Raw genomic sequence first — 23,021 nt, forward strand, 5'->3', positions numbered from 1 at the left:
GGAACATACTGGGGCAGCTGCACGTAAGCTTAAGATCCATTTAGAGAGGCATAAAATCCACCAGTACTTGGCCGCGGAACAGTCTAAACTGCATTTTCTGGAGTGATAAAGCTCCATCCACTATATTTGGGATGACTTGGAGTGCCATGTTTGCTCAATAAATAATAGTCTATCAGCAGTAACTGACCTCACTACTGCAGTTCTACTTGAATGGTATCGAGTTTTTAATGAAATATTTTACTGCAGTAAAGGGAAACAAACTAAAAATGGATGAAATTTGGACTAGCTTTTAGCTTGATAGGGTAAAGTCAACTAATAATTTGCATGTGACAGACAGTTCTACCAGAGCATGTACCTGCAGATCAAAAGATAAAAGATATGTCCTGGGCACACTAGGAGCGAGAGGTACTGCAAGAGTTAGAGTGCGAAAGTAGTAATTATAAATAAATCTCAGGCAGCAGACAACACATGGCAGTCAATATGGAGTGAGATAAATGGCAGCAATACATATAACGTAATAATGCAGGTGCATTATATGTGCATAGATGTGAGGGTAGTAGTGTTTATTATAATGGGCAGCACAGTATCATATTCGGAATTGTACAGTGTGAGAAAACTCAAGTGGTAAGAGAAGTATGGTGTGGGGTTGTTTTTCAGGATTTGGGCTCAGCCCCTTAGTTCAGTGAAAGAACTCTTAATGCTTCAGCATACAAAGCGATTTTGTTCTGTTTCATGCTCCCAACTTTGTGGGAACAGTTTGGGGACATCCCCTTCCTGTTCCAACATGACTGTGCACCAGTGCACAAAGCAAGGTCCATAAAGACATGGATGAGTGAGTTTGGTGTGGAAGAACTTGACCGTCCTGCACAGAGTCCACACCTCCACCCGATAGAACACCTCTGGGATGAAATAGAGCGGAGACTGAGAGCCAGGTCTTGTCTAACATCAGTGTCTGACCTCACAAATGTGCATCCAAATGGAAAAGTTGAAGCTGTTATAGCTGCAATGGATGGGCTGATACCATATTAAAACCTATCTATTAAGAATGAGATGTCACTCAAGTTCATGTGTGTGCGTAGGCAAAGCAGCAAATACGTTTGGCAATATAGCGTATCTCAGACATCGGATAACACCTGTAATAGATCTCTGTTCGGCTTGATGGGTTTTACTTAAATAGAGCATTTCACACCAAACCACACTGTCTGACTTTGTTAATTGTCGAATTATGAACAAATTATAAAAATGGATGAAATCCCAATTTAGCTTCATCTATCCAGATGCTTTCCAAGATTTCCTTCTTCGTTCCTGGATCTCAGCATCCTCTCAAAGTGTGTGTCAAAAGGGTACGAGGAGTAGGGGCACTTAGTGCATATCTAATGTTTCTTCACACCATTGCTATAACTTAAGAATAACAGTCAATTTACATTCTTTCTCATGTAGTTATGGATTAATAAGCCTTTGCATGTAATAATAATCTCGGAATGAAGAGAGTAGATGTCTTTGTGACTATATTAAGAGTTTATTTGAATCTATTTAAATGTCTTCCAAGTTTACAATAAATGAAAAATCCTGTCCAAAAAAGCTTTAATTATTAAATGAACATTACCAGAAGAGGGCGCCATCGCATTGGGTCGTGATTTGAGTTCTCAATTTAGCAAACCCTACTGCTGCTGATGGTAATTGATTTTATAGCCAGTTATGTACCAGTGTCAATCTTTAAGGTCGAGGTTGAAAACATGCTTGTTAAGTGCCATTTTTAATAACTAACCTTGTTGGCATTAGACCCTGGGGTTTGTGGACATAGGGAATTATGGTAAACTGATATGTTGTTGTTGCTGTTATTGTTGTTCCACCACTCGCGTGGATCACAATCACTCAGATTTGATGACAGTGGAGTGGGGGATGCGATGTTTCAGGGTGCTCGTGTGTCTGGGTTACCTTCTACCTTCCTTTTAGTTAGGTTGTTATAGTTAGATTTACCAAGGTCCCAAGTCACACTCTGACAATGCTCATAATTCCTCTACTCCATAAATCCAATAATAACTAATGCATTTTCTCTAGTCTATTCCGAGTTAACGATGGCTGACGGTTTGGGTCTCCTGTCTAGGATCAGCTATCCATTTATCTTCATTCATAGCTTCTCTACATGGTACATTACACACTTACACTGCACTTCACTTTTGCCACATTTCCTATCTGTGGCATCTGTCATCCCAATGCACCAACACTTTCTGATTTAGCACAGACCTTTAATAAATTCCTTCACTAATAATACTGACTCCAAGGCTGCTTCTACTTGCACTTTTCTACTAAACTCTATTTATTATAAATAGTTTGACCAGAGGGGGAAGAGTCCCCTTGTCTTGGTTCCCCCATGTTTCTTCCTTCAGTTTCAAGGGAGTTTTTCCTCTCTCCTTGCTCACTTGGGGTTATTCTATCTTTTATTCTTTTGTTTCTTTTGTTAAGTTGTTTTGTGACACCATCAGTTTGTCTCCAAATAAATTTGACTTGTCTTTAAGTATATTTACAATCCACCTGAAATAAGTGGGTATTTCCTAAAAACCAAATTGCACTGACAGGTGTGAATGACACGCCTTTTGTTTTCAGGACGATTGCCTGTCATTTGCTTCTGCTATTCAAGTGGGTTTTCTTACTCTTCTTGGGCAGCATGTGGCTGACAGAGATGCATGTACATTTTTAACCAGAGCACCATCTGCTGGTCTGAGTGGGTGACTTTATGTGCTTTTGCAGAAAGGTAGAGGCTAAATTCTAATCCTGTTTAATTCGAGACACATTTAATATGTTCACTGATTATTCTGATAGTAATAATATATATATAGTATTGTAATGTACTACAATTTCAGTTCATGATCACATATACATTGCTGAGGGACTCAGGCTGTACATAGAAAAAGAAATGGATGTCCTGGAGTAGACACAAATGAGCCTTAAGGCACCATGTTTTACGTTAAGCTTTTTCAAATAGAAGGTAAATTTGTTTTGCATCTTTCCACTGAATTGCTTCTTTTTAAAATATGCTCAAAATAGAAGACCTTCGGTTTATTATTCTAAGCTTTGAATGAGAGATCCATTTGTTGTCTTTTCATTGAGGGTACAGGGTGCTCACAAGATTTTGGAAGCCTGCTTCTGCTAGCTGAAAAAGTGCATTGTAGCATTCTGAGACGAAGTTTCATCTGATGACATTTTATAACTCGCTCAGATTTCTGCTTAATGATAAGTAAAACCAAGCAGTCTTGAAGGAGGATGGTGCGTCACAAAATCAACATTACGCCATACTTGCACTCCACACAATACAACAGCAAATCCACAGAGCATGGGGTGAGCTAGATGGACCACAGTCTAAGGCATCAGGCGTCTCACCCAACATTAAGTTGGTCACCTTCAGTAGTTCCTGCCCCTGCATCAGCAACTCCAGTGTGAAGCCTTTGATCTCCGTGCATGTGTCATCCGGCATACTCACAGCAACAAGAGGTGGTGCCAATCCCAGTTTTGCTGATGAAAGCTAGTGATGAAATCCAGTTGAGAAGTGAGGGTTCATTTGAACAGCTTCACCAACACATTAATATGGGGGTGGAGTAATGCCATGAACACATGTACAGGTTCTTGGTCTTAGGTACAGGCAATGTCCCCAAAATATCTATTGTAACCAACTCTATGGACACACAGGAGCAGAAGATCTGCAGAAGGGCCCAGGTGAGGTACGTCACAAAGCTCAGCGTCACACACAGGTATATATCCAGGCAACACCTGTGCCAGTAGAACTGCTGGTGGAGCTGACAGAGGATCTTTGTGTCCCCAAAATGTCCCACACCCATGGTAACATTTAGAGTGCACAACACCTAGTTCCATAATCTGCACAGAACAATCAACTGATACGCTGACCTACTGGGTGTTGCCGCCTCCCAGCTGCAATACAATAGTTCATCATGCTCCAGTAAACTGTCCCAGTGGGACCGTTAGGCTTTCAGGGTCAGCCCATGATGCATCACCTCAGTCCATTCTGGCCTTCCTTATCCAGCCCAGTACAAAGGCCCAGCTCTCTGTCCACTGCCTGGACACAGCAAAGCTTCTCAGTGCTGAAGGGGCATAGAGACTCATGGTCGACAACAGCTTCGATGACATTTACCTCTGTCTCTTTAGTTTTCCCTTATCAGAGTTCATATTCTTGGCAGCCCTCTTTGAGGCTTGGGCAGTGGAAAAGTGCGTCAGCTTACAGTGGAGGACAGCGCCACCAAAGGTTTTTTGAATGATGCCATAGAATAACCACTTTTGGTTCCATAAAGAATAATTTATACTAAAATGTTTAAATATACAATGTAAAAACAACCTTAAGATCGAATCACCAATCATTATGGAACCATAATGCTAAAAAAAAACTTTGCAGCAGGTTTATTTTGAAGAGTACTATGCTGAACGGTGACCTGTTAAAGCCAATGTATGCTTCTGTGTCCAATCTAAGCTGTAAGTACAGTGTAGATACAGTATAGCCATATACCCTATGCCGTAGCCTGACAAGCATGTCGTGGCAACACAGACAGCAAAAACTGTGATTGCTTCTTGGTTGGATTAACATGGATGAAGCTGAGGAGAGATAGCCACATGACAGAAAAATGAACTCTTCTTCACCATCCTACCAAGATTTCCTTCCTGGGTAAAACTGCAGAGTAATGCATACACACCAGTATACAAGTAGGACAAGTATAAAGGCATAGACCACGCTCACAGGCTGCAGCACAGACTCTGCTTTAATTCAACACAGAAGAATAAATTGGCATTTACTCTTGGAATGTAGGGATCAACTTAACTATCTGACCCTATGGCTCCTTGAAGTTCATAATTCATGTCAGAGCTTTTTGCCTACAAAAGGAACAGCCTTGGAAAGCTGATGTGGGAGCATTTGGAAGATGTGGCTCCTGTCCAATTAAACCGCACCCTTCTCAGTGAGGCAGTGAAGGTGTGGAAAGATGTTGAAGACCAAAGTTAGGCTCAGGAAGTTCTGCACCTGTGAAATATTCTGCAGCATGGGCCACTGCTGCACATCACCATGCTGGGCCCTCTGAGCAGGTGGCAGAAGAACTGATATTTCACTGGAGGTTGCATATATAGAGGTGCCGACGGACGTTGTATGCTTTAATCACTGCAAAGTCTTGCTCTATATGCTGCAGGACAAGGAAAATTTGATCATTTGACCAGCAAATCCTCCAGGCTCATAAGTCACATCTTTCTTGGCAAATCAGCCAACTCTGGTTCCATCAGCTACTGAAACATAGTACAAACGGTATGACATTGAATAGTTCCTTCCCTACCATTCATTGTCTGTAACCGCTCATCCAGCTCAGGGTCATGGTGGGTCCAGAGCCTAGCCGGAATCACTGGGCACAAGGTAGGACCACACCCTGAAGGGACACCTAGGGACACTTTTTTTTTTTTGAGTCACCGATACATCTACCAATGTGTGTTTTTTGGACTGTGGGAGGAAACCAGAGTACCCGGAGGAAACCCATGCGCACGCGGGGAGAACACGCCAACTCACCCGGCAAGTCACCCGCGGGACTCCAATCCACAACCTCCAAGTCCCTGGAGCTGTGTGACAGTGACACCTGTTGTGCCACCACTAGGGCCCCATCCCTAGTATGAACATAATTTTTTTTTCTTTAGCTTCCAGGGCTACCACTACTTGCCAGTGGCTCCTGTGGGGATCCAGGGACCTGAACCGGGATGAGCCCACAGCCAGCCGAGTAGTTAGGGCATTAGGTAATATTCATGCTTGGCCACTTTTTTCTCATGATTATCACTTACTAAATGAGTGTATTGTGGCAGTGTCATGGCTTTCTGATCCAGAAAAAACTGTGTGGGAGTGGAAACATGAAGAAACACTTCCCAATATGACCTGTGCCCCTGCAGCATCCTTTCCTACCAGTGAGCCATGGTGCTGCCAGTGAGTAGTGATTTAATAAATATTAATTTTAAAAAGGTTACTCGTAACAGAGGTTATAGGGGAGGCAGTAGGTTTACCACTATACTGGCGCTTTAATGTTTTAACCACACTTAACAGCATTGACCAGCTCTATGTGCATATTGACCCAAAGCTTACTTTCAACCGCCCACTGAGGAGGATGACCAGAGGGTACATAAAACAACATGACTGTAATTAACACAAATATATCACATTACATACAAATAACTGTAAACAACAACCATAAACACATCAAAACCCCTTAAACAACAGAGAGAGAGAGAGAATTTATATATTATGGAAAATATTATACCACCCACAACCCTCTCCTTATCACTTATCTTAACATCATAATATACTAAGTTATTGTTATGAGAAGCTAAGATATTATGACATATCAAGTCATCATGAGATATAGGTCATTTCTATGAGAAGCTAAGATATTATGAGATATCAAGTCATCATGAGATATAGATCATTTTTATGAGAAGCTAAGGTATTATGACATATCAAGTCATCATAAAATATAAGTCATTGTTATAAGAAGCCAAGATATTATGAGATATCAAGTCATCGTGAGATATAGGTCATTTTTATGAGAAGCTAAGGTATTATGAGATATCAAGTCATCATAAAATATAAGTCATTGTTATAAGAAGCTAAGATATTATGAGATAACAAATCATCATGAGATATAGGTCATTGTTTAGAGAAGCTAAGATATTATGAGATACCAGGTCATCATGAGATGTAAGTAATTATTATGAGAAGCTAAGATATTATGAGATATCAAGTCATCATGAGCTATAAGTCATTGTTATGAGATACTAATTCATGATTATGAGATATTAGTCATTATCATGAGGTAACTAAATCATTACTATGAATGACTAAAGCATCTTTAAACCTATGAGATATTAAATTATCGCTGTGAGAGGCGCCTATCATTGCTATGAGATACTAAGTCATTATGAGGTAAGTCATTACAATGAGATACTAGGACATAAAGAAATACTACGTCATTTTTATGAGATACCAAGTAATCACTATGAGATGCCTTATTCGTTATGATAGATATTACAATTTTGAGATGCTGTTATTAAAATATGGTACTAATTATGAGACGGTTTCTCATTATGAGTTGGCAACGTCGTAATTAAATGAAACGGACTTCCGTGTAAAAAAAATCACTTAAACCAAAGTTCAGAGGCAGTTCTCCTACTCCCTCTTTTCGAAGAGATAAGAGCAGGGAAAAGCCCGGCAGTGGGCCAGTGCTGGTCTGTTGTGTGCTGAACTCTGAACGCCTGCTTGTGCAGTGGTCGTAACCGTCTCTGGGTTGGTCTCACCCTCAGTGTCGGTCGGTCTCTCTCTCTCTCTCTCTCTCTCTCTCTCTCTGTCTGTCTCTCTCGCTCTTGTTGCTACAGCAACGGCTGAGGAGGAATCTGCGCGGCGCTGATGCCGCATTGAGGGGGATGTAGCGCCTGAGCTCGCGCAGATGGGACCTCAAGATTGACCGTGACTCACCACAGCAGGCGACACCACACGGAGAAAACGGCTTCTCATCAGCCGCCTCGGATCTCCGGGCCGTCGTGGACACCGGACTCGGACACGCGCTTGTTGTCCGTCGCGTGGAGCGAAAATGGGAGGTGAGTGCTGCTGGGTGTAGAGCTGGGCTACGTGTTGACTGTTTATTCGACAGCTCACGCGTCCACAGGCGGTAAAAACGCGGTGAAACGGGGCATGGAGAGCTCTGAAGCTGGGCAAGAACGCGTACTGTGGTGGCGTTACGGTCAGGAACGGTGCAGATTAACGTCGAGACTTTCCTTGAGCCTAATTTGTCGTTTTCTGTCACTTGAGTCTGATGATTGTGGACGTTTCAGTGTCCAGTCCAAATCAGCGTGGGACCACCTGGAGTTACAGAAGCAACAGGGACGTTCGGTCATTTAGTCCATTCCTGTTGGAGGATCCCGTGGATGTAGCATTAGTTTCTGATATTTTTTTTTTATTATTTGAACTCGTTGCTTAAGACTCTCTCTCTCTCTCCCTCTAAAGCAAGACCTGTTGGATTAAGACAACACGTGAAATAAAATGGAGGCTCGGTGTTTGTTTATTTATGAAAGTGAATAATAATGAACTGTACTGCCTTTAAAAAAATGTCCACCCAAAAATATTCCATCATGGGTCTGTAGAACAATGAACATTTTCAGTGTTTGTAGGCCTATGTTTTTGTTTAGTCTTTTATAGAACACCTGTGTGTGTTTTTTTTGTTACCAGTCCGATCCCTCTTTTTAGTACAGCATGGGGCTTTTCCTGTAGGGGCTCAGGCAGATGTCAATGTGAATTTGAATTAATTCCATTTCAAAAAGTAGCACGCCCTTTTATACGCCTCCTCAGTGGTTCCTTAGGATTGTGAAGATTTAAAGAACATCTCAAATGCATCTGTGTCTGGTTCAATCGTTCCTTTAGTTCTATAAAGCACCAGAAATGGTTACAGTACTATTACAAGCCATGTTTGGTAGTGTAAAGAACCACTGCAGTTAAAACTGCAAGTGAGTCCAAACAAGAATTACACACAAAATAAGCTTGCTTTTTTTCCCTTGCTGCAAGCATTGGTTAACATGAAAAGTGCTGTTATATTCCTACCCCCAGTGAAGAAATCAAAGCCTGAGGAATAATCTAGACCTCAACTGTCCATATGTGCACTCTGCCTAATTACAGCAAGCTAGTGTTCTCTCTTTTATGGAAAGTGGGCTCCCTGCTCAATTTGAATCATTTGTTGATGATCAGGATGGGTTTGAAGTGGCACTGAAACTGCATCATCATGTAGAGCCAGTACAGTAATGAACTGTGAGAACAGTCAATGAGAGACTTCAGAGGATGTTACATAAAGTCTTGTGTGTAGAATTTTAATTATTTTCAAAGAAAAGCAGCAGCTTCAACACTATCTTATAGCCACAATCCCAACAAGCACCTCAGAGCTGTAACGGGGGTTTGAAAGTGAAATGTGATAATGACAGGACGTGGAAAGACAAGGATTACACTCAGCGCTTAGACAGTGATGATGAAATGGCTAAAGGACAGACACAAAGATTAAAAGCGTTGCTTCAAAGCATCGTAATAATGCTAGCATCACAATTGAAAAAGTATTCCACTCGTTTTTCCATGATTTCTGTGTAGTTCATTCAGAGGTGTTTAATGTGAAATGGAGCATTTCTTTATGGTTGTGGTGACAAGCAACCAGGGGTCACGATGCCACAGCAAAACTGCCATTTTATTTATTGTACAGAACCATCAGTGGGCTGAGTTTGGATTTGTAATACATAGCAAAACAGTGTTCTATCTCGGGGAAAAAAAACAAACCCCCCCTCAAAAATTGGGAGGCTTATATAGATTAAACATGTATAAGGTCATACCAAATTGTTCTCACGAAACTATCATAAAATAATCTCAGGCATCCAGTTGCATAATGGTAACCTTTTCATGTAAGTGGTTTAAGTGGTATTTAACGCTCTGGTTCCTGTCATCACCACTGTGAAATATTCAGACTCAGTTTCTCTATACCATAGAGTCATCACATCAGCCTGCTCTGACAATTTTATCCCTTAACCATTTAAAGCCAAATATATCAAATATGATACATGATCTTTGGAGGTGGCTCTTTCATCATCTAATGTAGAGAAATACCAACAACAAACTCACATTCTTTTGGGGCAGTGTTCTGAGTTCTCTACTGAACTATGAATGAAGTGGAAGCATTTCCATGCATTTACCAAACCATTACAAAATGGTTGCTATCTTCGTGAAAACAGAGGAGAAAATCTCAAGGCTACTTTTCTGATAAACCGAAGTAATACCAGGTGTGATCTGTATGATGTTACTTGTAGTAAAATTAAGCATTTTTGTTCCATTTCATAGATGTAGTGTATCCTACCTGTCAAATGCTAATTCATAATAAGACATATTCAGAAAAAAAATACAGTTCTTTACAGCAGCAAAACACATTAAACAATTTTAATAATTATTTTTATGAAAATAAAATGTATTTTTAGTTTCCCAAAAGCCATTGTGTGCAAACTTTGTTCTCTCAGTTGTCGGCATAGATTTTGTGAGACGTATTCAGAGGAAGAAGATGATGATACAGAGGAGTGTGGGAGGGCTCTAGAATGACCTCATACCTCAAGTCAAGGTTCAGACGGTAACAGAAACAACTGTAGTTTCTCTAAATGTGGAAACAACAGTTGTGCAGATGAACAAAAAAGAGCCTTTGTGGTTTTGGTGTTTGTATTGCCACCAGTGTATGAAATGTAAAAAGGTCAGAGAGAGGAGTGCTCATGGGTCAAGGACTTCTGGAGCAGTGTTTCTCATCGGCTCAATGTTATGTTTTCCTGAGAAGTTCTGTAGAACAAAATGAATTGAAATCAATCAAAATTAAGAAAATATTGTAAAAAAGTCTGGAGAAGAGTTTTAACTGATGCAGTGAACTAAATGAAAGACAAATGAAAGAAAAATGTATTGTTAATTGCCTAAATATGATGCATTCAGAAATTATAAGATCCAAAATGAAAAAATGAACAACATTAAGATTTTTATTTAAAAGGCCACGTAATGTGTGATGTAAAAAAAAAATATTGTATTATTATTTCATGAGTCAGGCTTTCAAGGGTTAATTATATTTCATTACACTGAAATTTTGAAAAATCGGTCAAATTCTTTAAAACACAGATAGGTTTCCCTGTGTCCTAGACTTCAGTAGAAACATGGCCAGTGTTTGCAGTAGTTGTGTGGGAACATATTCTGAGTTCACAGTTGTCATAATTTATAGACACCCACTGGTCCACAGACTGCAGGTCTCTGCAGGTTTATGAAGTTTCATTTAGTTTGAATAAAAAGCCCCCCCCCCCCCCCCCCCCCCAACCCCGAAAAAGAGCAGTGGTTTGAAATCTAGGCCACTAATGACCAGTGTTAGTTTGACAGTTCTGTGCTGGCAGTGGGGTGGAAGAAAGCGGATTTCTCAGGCACTTCCACTCCCATGTGAAATAGCCACCAAGCTGTCCCATCAAATCACACACTCAGAGATAAAGCCGTCTTCTCAGTGCAGGTGCATTCTTTTGAGAGATGGAGAATAAATTTAGAAAGTGGCAAGAGTCCAAACATTGCTTGCAGAAAAAGGAAAACAGAGAGTAGGCCCGAGGACTTGTTAATATGTATGGATAACAAACATGTCGGACAGAAAAATGGTGTCAGTATCACTTAATGTTTATTGTTAGTCTGAATCGTTAAAATATGCTGTGGAGATTCAGTGGGTTGGTTCTTGTAATGGAAAATTGATCTCATTTGGCTATTGACCTTTTACAGTACACTCTGTGAGGACCATAGGTTTGCATCATTAAAATGACTGTACTTCATTTCTGTGTATAATTTTATGTGATGATTTGTTGATTTAAAAATTTAAATATCCTCTGCATGTATTAATTTTCTCAATATTTATAGCTTCATTTGTGACTCTCTAGGATGCATTTAAGTGAAAAGTGCAGCGCAGCCTTTGATGCACTCCCGTGTTCTCTGAATTGAGAGCAGTAGTAAGAATTGAATTGGTCATTAAAGTTGAACATTACACAGCTGTACTGATCAATTTTGCATAGGCTCATTTTCCAATCACTCAAACGTCCTGATAGATGGATCACCCACTTTACTACTATGGCCTTTTTTCCCAAGGCCTAAGCGAAAGTGGGTTACTATGCCGTGGGAATGGGCAGGTTGTGATTTTATTATTAATTTGACAAAATCTATAGCCAATTAGTTTTTTTCCCATGAAATCCTCAATAAACATCTAGATTTAAAATTGTGGAAATACAAGGTTTCTGATATTCATATGATTTGATTGGAATCTTTTTGTTTTTGAATGTAGCACTAATTTGTTTTATATTCTTTACAAAGACTAAAAATGATATGTTAGGTGTGCAAATATTTGTGTGTAATGAATAATTAATTAATTCGCTCATTCACTCATTGTCTGTAACGGCTTATCCAGTTCAGGGTCTTGGTAACGTATAACTGTAATTCCAAATCCAAATTAAGTTAGCTATGTTAGGCTAACTCCTGCATAGTGTTAAAAATATAATTTGTCATATATATATATATATATATATATATATATATATATATATATATATATATATATTTACCAAAAAATAAACACGCATTACCAGGTTCAGTAGATGTGTTCTAATAACAATGTTGTACCAAAAGCCAAACGTTCAGATTTTCCTAACGTTTGTCAAATTCCCAGTGTTTCAGTTTGTTCCTCTGTCGTTTGTTAATAGCTTGTTGTCTAATAAGTGTCCATTAGTAGTGGCTTGTGAAATGGAACGTCTCTAAGGTATTTTTTATGTAAACATTACATTTCATTTGCAAGTATTCCTCTGAGTGCAGAGGAAACATTTGCATTCTATTCCCATTAAACTTTCTGCTATTCTGCTGGTTGACCTTTTAACATTTGCTCAGACCATGGCTACTTTACAGTTTCAGCTTTATCTTTTATATGTGGTGTTTGCAATGGTTTGCCAGATCTATTCCAAGTTTTTTGACCTTTATGCAGATAGATTTTTTTTGTTTTGCTATTTTCCTCCATGTAAATATTTTCATAGTCTAATAAAGCAAGAAAAACATAGTCACTGAATTAAAGCATTATTCTTACTGATGCATTTCAGGTTTAGGGTAGCAGTTATTTGCCACTATTAAGTTTCATTTAAAATTTGATCATTTGTCTTCAATTACATCATGCTATTACAAAGAATATAAATATTTGTCCAGTCCTGAAAAAACATCCTTTGGTTTATTTGGATGTATTTTTATTTGTTTCGAGGGTGTGCCAGTTCACTTTATGTGATTTAGGTCTTTAATGTATAGTGAAAATGTAAATCTGTTTGCACTCAGTTTTGCTGAGTTAGGCTTGTGAAACATTCATGACTTGTGAGAGAGGAATGTCAATGTGTTAGTGAAGAATTAAAGATGCAGATGCAGCACTCAGATGACACACAAGTCCAATTTACTTTGGGTGCATGCTTGAGTGAGAAGTTGTCATGCATAGCCAGTATTCCCTAATGCAGTATGTCATAGCTTTTTACACTGTGCTTTTGATAGGTTTTAGGAGCAGATTTTTTTTTTTATAATTTTTTATTTTTTGTGAATTCACTCGTGTTCCTGGACTCATCAGATTGGTGCAAATAATTTTAAATATAAGCTTAGGTCACCTTTAAATTGCACTATGGACACTCATGTTTTTATGAGTCCATGTCTGTGGAGAAATGCAGTTTCAATCATGGTGCATACTGCTTTTTTCTCTCATGATACTAATATATGTAACACGACCACATAGACAGGTTAACACTTCATTTTCACTAAGAAAGAAAACTCTTTGCCCATCAATGTGAAAGATTGTGTCCCATAAAAGTAGCTATTGAAGATATTGGAATGCTAGCTCTAATAACTGTATTGGGATTTTGGGATTGGGATTTAATAGTGATGAGGAATTTGCTCAACTCTTAAAAGGATAAATTACATTATTTTTTTAAGTAAATAATTTAACTATTCAGTTGAAGTAAATAAAAGGACGTTTTAATGGGAAAATGCTCATTTCAAAATCTCAGATCATATAGTAGTAAATAATTCTCTAAGTGTCATTCAGTCTATTAGTAATCAATCTTAGAAAGTTGTTCAGCCAATAATTAATCATTAATTCATTTCACACTGTTATGAGGTTACATTTACATTCTCATTAGAAAAAAAAGGTTTGGTATTCATTATGCCACTGTGCATCTTATGCAACTAATTCCACTTCAAGTAAACAATCCTGCTTTCCTCTGGGTACAACAGCTCTGGAAGTAGCAAAGAAAGAAGACAAGTGTACTGCCAGCAGGAATGAAAGTAAATGATCTGAACATCTTGCCTTTAGTAACTTGTGTTTAAAAAGGACACACAAGTCAAAAATCCTGAACTGTGCCTTTAATAGAATGAGATTTGGGATAGTTTCTCCCAAAGGGAGGTGTAAACATTGGCACAGAAAGATAGGTTTGTATCATGTCTGTTGACCACAGGACAAGGACACAGATGGTGTTTTCTGGTTAATCTGTTACGTTTCTGGCTTCTCTACCTGTATCACACTCTCCTTCCGGAACATTCCTGGATCACCCTTCATGTTTGTAGGGGGCATAAGAATTAGTTCATTTTTATTATACTTTTTTTTTTTTTTTAAGTTATTGTTTTATAGACATGGGGTTTTTGCCTGACTGAGACAGTGGTGTTACATGTTCAGAACCTTCAGAATTGTTACAAGAGAAGGAAAAGGCCTTGTTAATATAATCTAATATATAGGATCTCTTCTGAGTTATTAGATCATTTCTATTGGTCCTTTTCAATAAAAACTTTGTGTATAAAATACAGGCACATTGTAAATACAAGTTTGATTGTACTGTTAAATGGAAATGAAGTAAAAATATTATATAGAAATGATTATATCTTTCTGTGAAGGAGTAGAAGGCTCTGAGGGGTCCCTGTTTGTTACAGAGCTTCACTCTTTGGAGAAGACCATGCATGTCTTGTTCTGATTTTCATTTTTTTTTATATTACGTGTAAATTTCATAGTGAACGAATAATGTACTTTGACGTACAGTGAAAATAAAGTATGTTCTTGGAGATGCAAAATTTTGTTTAAATAGTGACAATATGCATCTATCTGCAATACGATCTTTTACAGAATAAACCTAGAAAACCTTCATCTCTGCCTTGATCTAAGATCAGCCCTGTTTGTCTGTGGTCAGGACACTGTGGCTCTGAAAATGGACAGTGATTTTTTTTTCCTCAACGTTGTGACATTATCTCTTAGGACTTGTGATAAAAGTACGACAGTCCATGCGTGCTAAAGGGATGCTGGTGTCAGTTTGAGATAGTGGAAGCTCTGTGGAATGTCTTATTATAGACCTTTAGGCAGAATGTGTGCTGCTGGCTTATGTTGCATGACAGGAAGGAGGTCACTGTGGGGCGCTGAAGTCCTCAGGTTTCCATGCTGATAAAGCGGTGCAATATACACAGAAATAGAAAAGAAATAGACACACAAACAGGTGTTCTTGCTCCAGGGGCCACCTGAGTGAAACCTAAAAGTAGCCTTTTCTTGCTGTGAATTGAGTGCACATTCTCGGTTTCTTTAGTTAAGCTCTGGAGCACACTGGTTAAGAAGCAGCTACATTGATTACTCAGCTAAATGTAGATGTGCCCTCAGGCGTGTATTGGCTTGCTGCATTTTTAATAGGTAATGAATTCAAGCTGGGAAGGAAAAAATGAATAAATAAAAACCATCTTTTCACATGCCGTACCCCCTGCATCCTGGACTTGGGGGGGCTGACCCACTGTCTTCTGCTCAGTAGACTGCCCGCTGCTATTTATGTAAGCTTTTTGCATCAGGAACCCTCAGAGACAAGCTGCCATCCAATGTCAAAGTCATAATTTCTGTGCCTCCTCTCCTTCAGGGGTTCTGTGCATGTGTTTCTGCATTTGTGTTAGGATGAGGCTGTGAGTGTTGGAGAGCGGGGTACTCTATCACACTCATCAAGGGTAGTTGGGGGGCTGCTGTGTTATATAAAGACCACTGTGTTTCCTTCAGCACGGGCACACTATTTATAGACCGGGTTCAAATTCTAACAACCTGCTCTCTGAGACAGAGAGAAATGGAGGAGGGGGATGAAAAGGAAAACCAAGCGAGAGAAGAGAAAATGGAGTTACGTAATATTAAATGATATGTTTGTGTATGCGGCTACCTGTAGGTTTGTGAGTGAATCATTTTCTCAGGGGGACTAGAAAGCTAATTACACACCCAGGTACCTGCATCAGCTGCCTAACTCCTCATCATCAGAGCATCCCACCACACCCTGGTATATGTACGGACATGAGTTTTCCTGCATCTACATTTTAGCCCACGCTCGGTTTATGGCAACTCTCACTCATCCATTGTAAATAATGAGCTATATGTTAAAACCACTCTCTAGATTGTATAGAGCCACATATACATTCTCTCACACACACATCTATGATGTAACTGACTGGTTTATGTGTCCGATACGAAGGGCATGATGAATGCGTAGGGCATAAATGAAGCAGGGTTAGGGAGACTATGAGGTGTTTGACCACAAAGGGCAAGTCAAGCCTTGGATGAAGTGCATAGCCACAAGATTTTTTCATTTGATGGCCATAATATAGAGTGACATTGAATGACCCCAAAGCTTAATGCACTCTTTTTCTCTTCTATAGAAGCACTCATGGGAATACTAGTTCACTGTAGAGAAGACGGTGAAATGACATTTTTATACACATTATCACAGTTGTAACAAAACCCATAGCCTCTTACAGAAGACAGGGGGGGAAACCCCTTGAAAATGACTGCAAAGATATTTCATACCAAGATGTCGGGCCCATTTCTATGGGTCAGTTAATCACAAAATGTAAAAGGCAGCTACGTTTGTCAAGGGTTTCAAAAGGTTTTCATACAAAAGCAACAATATACGCTGGCCCCAAAATACATTTTTACATGTGTGCCACTCTAAAATCTTTTGGACAAATTTTTCTAGCAAAGGTAAATGGCAGTGGTGCGCTGAAATAAATACTGATTCCAGGAGAAAAACTAAATGAAAACATGGAAATAAGAATGTACGAAGGGTACAGCTATGTTCTACAAAATCAAAGTTCTTGACTACAGACTATGGTAATTCCAAGCTGGTAATTTGTCCGGATGCAAAGGAACAGAAACTTTGATTAAAAAAATTGCCAATAATAATAATAATATGAACTATGTCAGGAACCCAAAATGCTTATAATTTGTAATACATAATGGGGACTGAATAAAATTGTCTCATGTTCGTGTTAAATTTTTCATGTGACTAATGAATCATTTGTCTATTTTGTGCTGTAGATGGTGTTTTAAATTTCTGGCTGGAAAAAAAAAATTAGATTCATCCCTATTACAAAACCCATTTCTGGAAAATCTGGGATGTTTTGTAACATACAATAAAAACAATAGTCTACAATTATTTCATTACCTGAGTTGTTTTTTTAATTGACACTGAGCAATTTGATTGTAGTTAAATAGAAAATCATTTAGAATCTGCTGCCTGCAACACATTGCAAAATATTGGGACAGGGCAAAATAAGTGTAAAATGTATAAAAGGTGTTCGAGCTGATTTTCATATTATCACTGTTCTGTATTAACCCTATCATATCACCATAGCTACAGCTTTTTTAGTTAGCTTTCTAGTAACCGCCAACACGCTGTCTGTCGCTGATCATTACCATGATCCTACTAACCTCTTTATTTTTATTTTTTCCCTTCGTCTGGTTTTCTTTCTCCTGTCTCTCTCATGCTTTGAGATGTCCTGCTGCTCTCCAGGTGTTGCCCTGATCCAGCCCCTGTGTGTCCTGTCTCAAGATCCTGGCCTTGTCTCATCTACACTATCACGCTTGGCCACGGTGTTTTATCTCAAATTAACTCTGCACCTACTTTTAACTCCCACAGAATCACTGACCACCTCCTCCTTCCTCAGACTCATACATCACTAATATTCTACATTCACATTACTATAACCCCTTCATCTGTCATCAGTTCACTTTTACTTCTGTTCTGTTCTCTGTTGGGTCTCCGGTGTCGACCCGAGGAGGATGGGTTCTTCGTATGAGTCTTGATTCCTTCCCAGGTTTCTTCCTCGTGTGCTGAGAGAGATTTTCCTTGCCACTGTTGCCCCTGGGTCGCTCATAGGAGGCTTGGACCCGGATCTCTGTAAAGCAGCTTTGTGATGACTTTTTGTTGTGAAAAGCACTATATAAATAAAATTTGATTGATTAATTAATTGATTGATTGATTGATAAAAGAAAAATCTAACAAAGACTCTGTATTTGCAGCAAAGATGTTTCACCTTTTTTTTTTTTTTGCCACTTTGTGCTTTCTTTGAAAATTGTTAAACAGGAACATAAGATCAAAGAAGTTCTCAGTGCAAGAAATTTAGGTCTTTAACCATCTATCATAAATAACGTGAAAAGATTCAGGACATTTGGAGAAATCCCACTCTATGCAGAACCACTGTTAAAATTGTGTGATCTTCTAGTCCTCTGCTCGTGTTAGTGTAATAAATATAGCCTCATCATTTAAGCCAAAATCTCCAATCCCAAACCTGCAGCAGTTTGTGTCCTCAGTTCGCAAGCAATCAAAAAAGTGCAATTAAAAGCAATGATGATGTAACATAAGGATAAACATGCCTTTGTCCCAGCTTTCTGAAGTGTGTAGCATATCAGATCAAATCAAATTTATTTGTATAGCGCTTTTTACAACTGATGTTGTGACAAAGCAGCTTCACAGAATGCCGGTAAGACAAAGTTTTGACATGAAATGTAAAAAACCCCAGGTGAGCGAGGCCAAGGGCGACGGTGTCAAGGAAAAACTCTCTCAGAGCTAAGTAAGAAACCTTGGAAGGAACCAAAGCTCACACAGGGGACCTATCCTCCTCTGGTCAATCTACTGGTGATAATAGTAATAATAGTTAGGAGTCTGTGAAAACTTCAGTGTAGGGGCAGCTCCAAGGCACTTGGTGGTGGCTGGAGCATGGGCAGCTGAACACTGCTTTTTTCTTTGTGCTTTTTTCAGTTAAATAAAGTTCAAGATAACTAACAAATCACAGATCCTTGTTTGTATTTCATTTTACTGGAATCTGAAAATTTGTCCATATATGTTTCTGGGCAGCCATGTACTTTAATGATTTATGACTTAACTAATTATTACCATAAATGGGTTCCTTTGCAGCTGACATTTTTTTTTCTGTGTTCACATTTCAGAAAGAAGAGAAGTGCTGCCCTCTGAATGCTGGCTGTGCAGTACTTGATGAACATAAAATGCATTTTACCATCATTTAAGAACATCCTCTTTACGTGGACCTACATCAGGATGAATTTACTTGGTATTTTAAAGACTACTGTCCTTTCTGCAACTTCATACATCAGCTACGGATAACTGTGGAGGAACAATATTATCTCAGGATCCTATACTAGAATGAATTTACAGAGTCTAAAGGGACAGCTGTAGAACATCTGGTTACCTCCCATCCACTAACTAGTGTTTGTTATATTGGTGGTCTTCATCACTCTCAGAAACTCTAAAGGCAAAACACCTCAAATAATATCTATAGTATTATGCATGAAAACATTTGCATGCACTACTGTGAATATGTGAGTTATGTTTTTCAGGGTAATGCTTATCAGCCCCTCAGTGTTTGCTTAGTGAGATGATTTAGAACCTCATTTAGAGATTGCTTTATTTGCTTCAAATTATAATCACTTCTGTAACTTGACAAAAAAAATCTAAATAACTCAAGAGTTGTAGGAAAATATTTCACTTCACTTTTCAAAAACATTTTTGACTGAAAACACTGTTGAACAAAGCAAGTATCAGGGGACACCTAACAGGACACCCCAGTAATCTGCCTCAGAGTTTAGATACTAGGGCTAAAAGGTTATTGAAATAAATCATTTCCTGCCTAGAATATCTGACCAAGTTTGACCAAACAATCCTGTGAAGTCAAAAGTGGATCAGGCGATGCTGAGCAGAATGGCTATTTACCAGTCCCTGTAGAATCATGTGGCTAAAACTGAACTGATTTAGGGGGTTTCATTTTTTACCCTCCAAGGCACTCATACTCAAATTAAAGAAAACAAAAAGCTGCACACCACGGCATTTCGAAAAGGTTTGACCAAAGAATTAGGGGAGAGTGGCCAACTTCAACCACATTCAAAACAAGAATCAGGAAACAGAATGCCCAGTTACTGGCCACTGTATAATTACTAGGCTAAAATTTGATTGATGTAGAGATTTCATTATTTCCCTCAGGGAACACCCACAGCAAAGCAGCCGCTGGGCTCAATGAAAAATGACACCACAGCATTTGAAACAAAACTGAAAATAAATAAATACACAAACCGCAAAGTTAAAATCAAAGGGACACTACAAGGACTACATTAGTACATTAGTGCCTGCTTCGTACCTTTCCCCACTGCGCTCTTGTTCCTGGGCTCCTGGCCCCGTGGTCTCAAGATGAGCCAGAAGTCGGACTCGGAGGCGGAGGTCTCACAGGCTCCAGCCGTCTACACCCTGGAGGAGCTGGAGTGTAAGATCTGCTACAACCGTTACGATGCACGCACACGCAAGCCCAAAGTGCTCAGCTGCCTGCACCGTGTCTGTGCCAAATGCCTGAAAAAGATGGTAGAGATGGACGCCTCCCCAAGTGTGGTCAGCTGCCCATTCTGCCGCCATGAGACGCATGTCCCAGACGAGGAGATCTGGCTCCTGCAAGATGACAGCAACATCCTAGCCATCCTGGCCTACCAGGATCGGGCCCGGAAGTGCGGCTCTGCTCCAGCTGGCGAGGTCCTGCTGACCCCCAGTGGTCTGGGGGGAGGAGTGGGAGGTGGAGGTAGTGGAGAGCAGACCCACAGCTCCTCCGACTGCCTAGTCATCACCATCATGGAGGTGCCGGGCGAGTCGCAGTCCTCCGATTCCATGAGCATGCTGAACATGGTGCGTCTGTATCGACCGTCCAGCTTGGACTCGTTGCCCTGCCACCTGCCTGTGCAGAAGTGTCGCGCCTGGACCTCACACACAGTTCCCCGGTTCCTCATGGGCTTCCTCTGCCTGGTCTATTTCTCCTCACTGCCGCTGGGCATCTACCTTCTGATGATCCAGCAGCTCACGCTAGGCATCATCCTGGTCAGCCTGGTGCCCTCCACCCTGGTCCTATGCGTCTTCTACGGCTTCTGTCAATGCCTGTGCCACGAGATCATGGAGGCCATTGCTACATAGCAACATGTTCCCATTGGTCACTAGGCCTCACAGGAACATGCAGAAGTTTTGGTGCCCCTGGCCATGTTTTTATTTCTCATATTAAATATATATAAAAGTATGTATTATTTTAATTAATGAGAACAAGGCAAATATTTCTTCCCTGTGTTGTACCCCACTCAAAACCTTCCACTTACAAACCCGTAACACAAGAATAACATATTTCACCATTTTTTTCCCCAAATTTTTCCATTTTGAAAAAAAAAAAAAAAAAAAAAGTCCACAAAATGTTATTCGACCAGGGGTGCCCAAACAATTGCATTTGACTGTATGCTTTTCACTTAGCAAGACCTGTAAAGAATGAAGCCAAAATCATGCGTTAAACCCCATCTGACTGCTCAGCTACTGTTGCACCGGAATATACCAGCATTACAGTCAGCTCCTTACAGTCAGATCTATGCAGGGTGCTGCACACTTGACTGGAAAAGTTAGGATTTGACAACCATCGCAGGTTGAATTGTATTGAGCTTAGGTTGCCTCAGCATTTTTTTGTATTTGTTAGCTCAGTCAGTGGGCCTTTAACATGACTGTGATCCTTTTACATACCACTAATAAGAGAATGAGATTCTGTCATACCTAACATGGAAACTATGGGCTTTGTTCGAGAACACGAGTCAAAATACATCCTCTCTAAATTAGGGTTACTTTGTTTTATGAAAAATCAATTTGTTGTATAACTTGAAAACATAGTCTCCATGTATTTGTCAAAGTTTCTAGTTGCCTTTGTAAGGCATGTCAATTCCCAAACTGTATTTTAATGTTGTATATGGAAATAATGTGTTTGTCATTGCTATGAGAATGAACAAATACCTTCTAACCGCCTAAACTGTTACTAGATATTCAATAAAGACTCAAAAAGACAGAGCACTGGATATCACTTGATGAGGAACTAGGCCTGTCATGATCAATAAATGTTACTAGAGGTTTATGTGCCATGTAACATGTAAATTATTGAAAGCAACAATTTAATTGTGTTGATGTGTGTGTGCGACTATCACAGTACATACTTAAAATGGCCAAAAGCTATTTGCAGGGACCTGGAGGCTGGGGTTCAAGTCCCGCTCCGGGTGACTGTCTGTGAGGAGTTTGGTGTGTTCTCCCCGTGTCCGTGTAGGCCCCGTGTTTTGGGCCTCTGACGGCCCAAAAACATATGGGTAGGTGGATTGGTGACTCAAAAGTGTCCGTAGGTGTGAATGTGTGAGTGTGTGTCACCCTGTGAAGGACTGGCGCCCCCTCCAGGGTGTGTTCCCACCTTGTGCTCAGTGATTCTGGGTAGGCTCCGGACCCACCGCGACCCTCAACTGGATAAGCGCTTTCAGACAATGAATGAATTAATTGATAAATATTCAGTGCTACCCTCTAAAGACATTATAGAAACTTGAAAATGTAGAAGTTGAAAATGTTCTGCTTATATCTTATCTGACCCATAGCAGGTTTCAGTAAAATGCATTCATGTTTTCATTTATTTTTATCACTGATAAATATATTTACTTCGTTCAAAAGGATATAAACACACCCAATTATACAATACTATAAAGTTCTGTCACATATATGGAGACTAATGGGAAGACAAAATTAACATTAGTGGATTTTATATGAGGGACAGCTGTGTTGCTGTGGGCCTGATTAATGAGATGTTCCTATGAGTCATTTGAGTGAAAAACAGGAGACTGTGGGGGAAAAAAAGATAAGCAAAAACAAGAGTCTGATGTACATTAAAATAATTCTAATGCAAGCGATCCTTGGTGTGAAAGCTTATTAAGGCTCTGATGTTTTGCTAACTGAATTAGCTAATCTTGCTGAGGTTGCTGGGGGTTACTGGACCTGTGGGAGTGAGAAAGTGTCAAGGGATCTCTCCTCATTGACTTACTGCTTCCAAACGAACCTGAGAAACCACAGGGGGGGACCAACAAAGATTCCTTGCCTGTACCTCTATAGACCTGTACCTCTCTCCCAGCTGACAATTAACCGCTCCTAAAGGGCCACACACACACACACATACACAGAGGGAAGAGGAAGGTTATGAGACTACTCTGATGTAACCTCTCAGTGCAAAGCATGCTGTTTTTTCCATGAGTGACGTTAAGTGTTTGTATTTTGGAATGAGGCTTCCCCTC

At 39.8% G+C, this 23,021-nt stretch overlaps 1 protein-coding gene across 2 annotated transcripts; it reads left to right on the top strand.

Annotated features, from left to right (window-relative positions):
* Positions 1 to 7,377: 7,377 nt before the first annotated feature.
* Positions 7,378 to 22,611, top strand: LOC136692203 (E3 ubiquitin-protein ligase RNF182). 2 transcript variants are annotated; one of them, XM_066665393.1, is made up of 3 exons: positions 7,378 to 7,623; positions 17,413 to 17,492; positions 18,849 to 22,611. In XM_066665393.1, exon 3 carries the CDS (start codon positions 20,101 to 20,103, stop codon positions 20,863 to 20,865), a length of 765 nt encoding a protein of 254 aa, XP_066521490.1. In that variant the 5' UTR covers positions 7,378 to 7,623; positions 17,413 to 17,492; positions 18,849 to 20,100; the 3' UTR covers positions 20,866 to 22,611. The 2 variants fall into 2 exon arrangements, with proteins under 2 accessions (XP_066521490.1, XP_066521489.1); XM_066665392.1 differs by lacking the exon at positions 17,413 to 17,492.
* The last annotated feature ends 410 nt before the right edge of the window (positions 22,612 to 23,021 follow it).

The sequence above is a fragment of the Hoplias malabaricus genome, chromosome 3 (assembly GCF_029633855.1).
Source record: "Hoplias malabaricus isolate fHopMal1 chromosome 3, fHopMal1.hap1, whole genome shotgun sequence".
In the NCBI taxonomy this organism is placed as follows: Eukaryota; Metazoa; Chordata; class Actinopteri; order Characiformes; family Erythrinidae; genus Hoplias; species Hoplias malabaricus.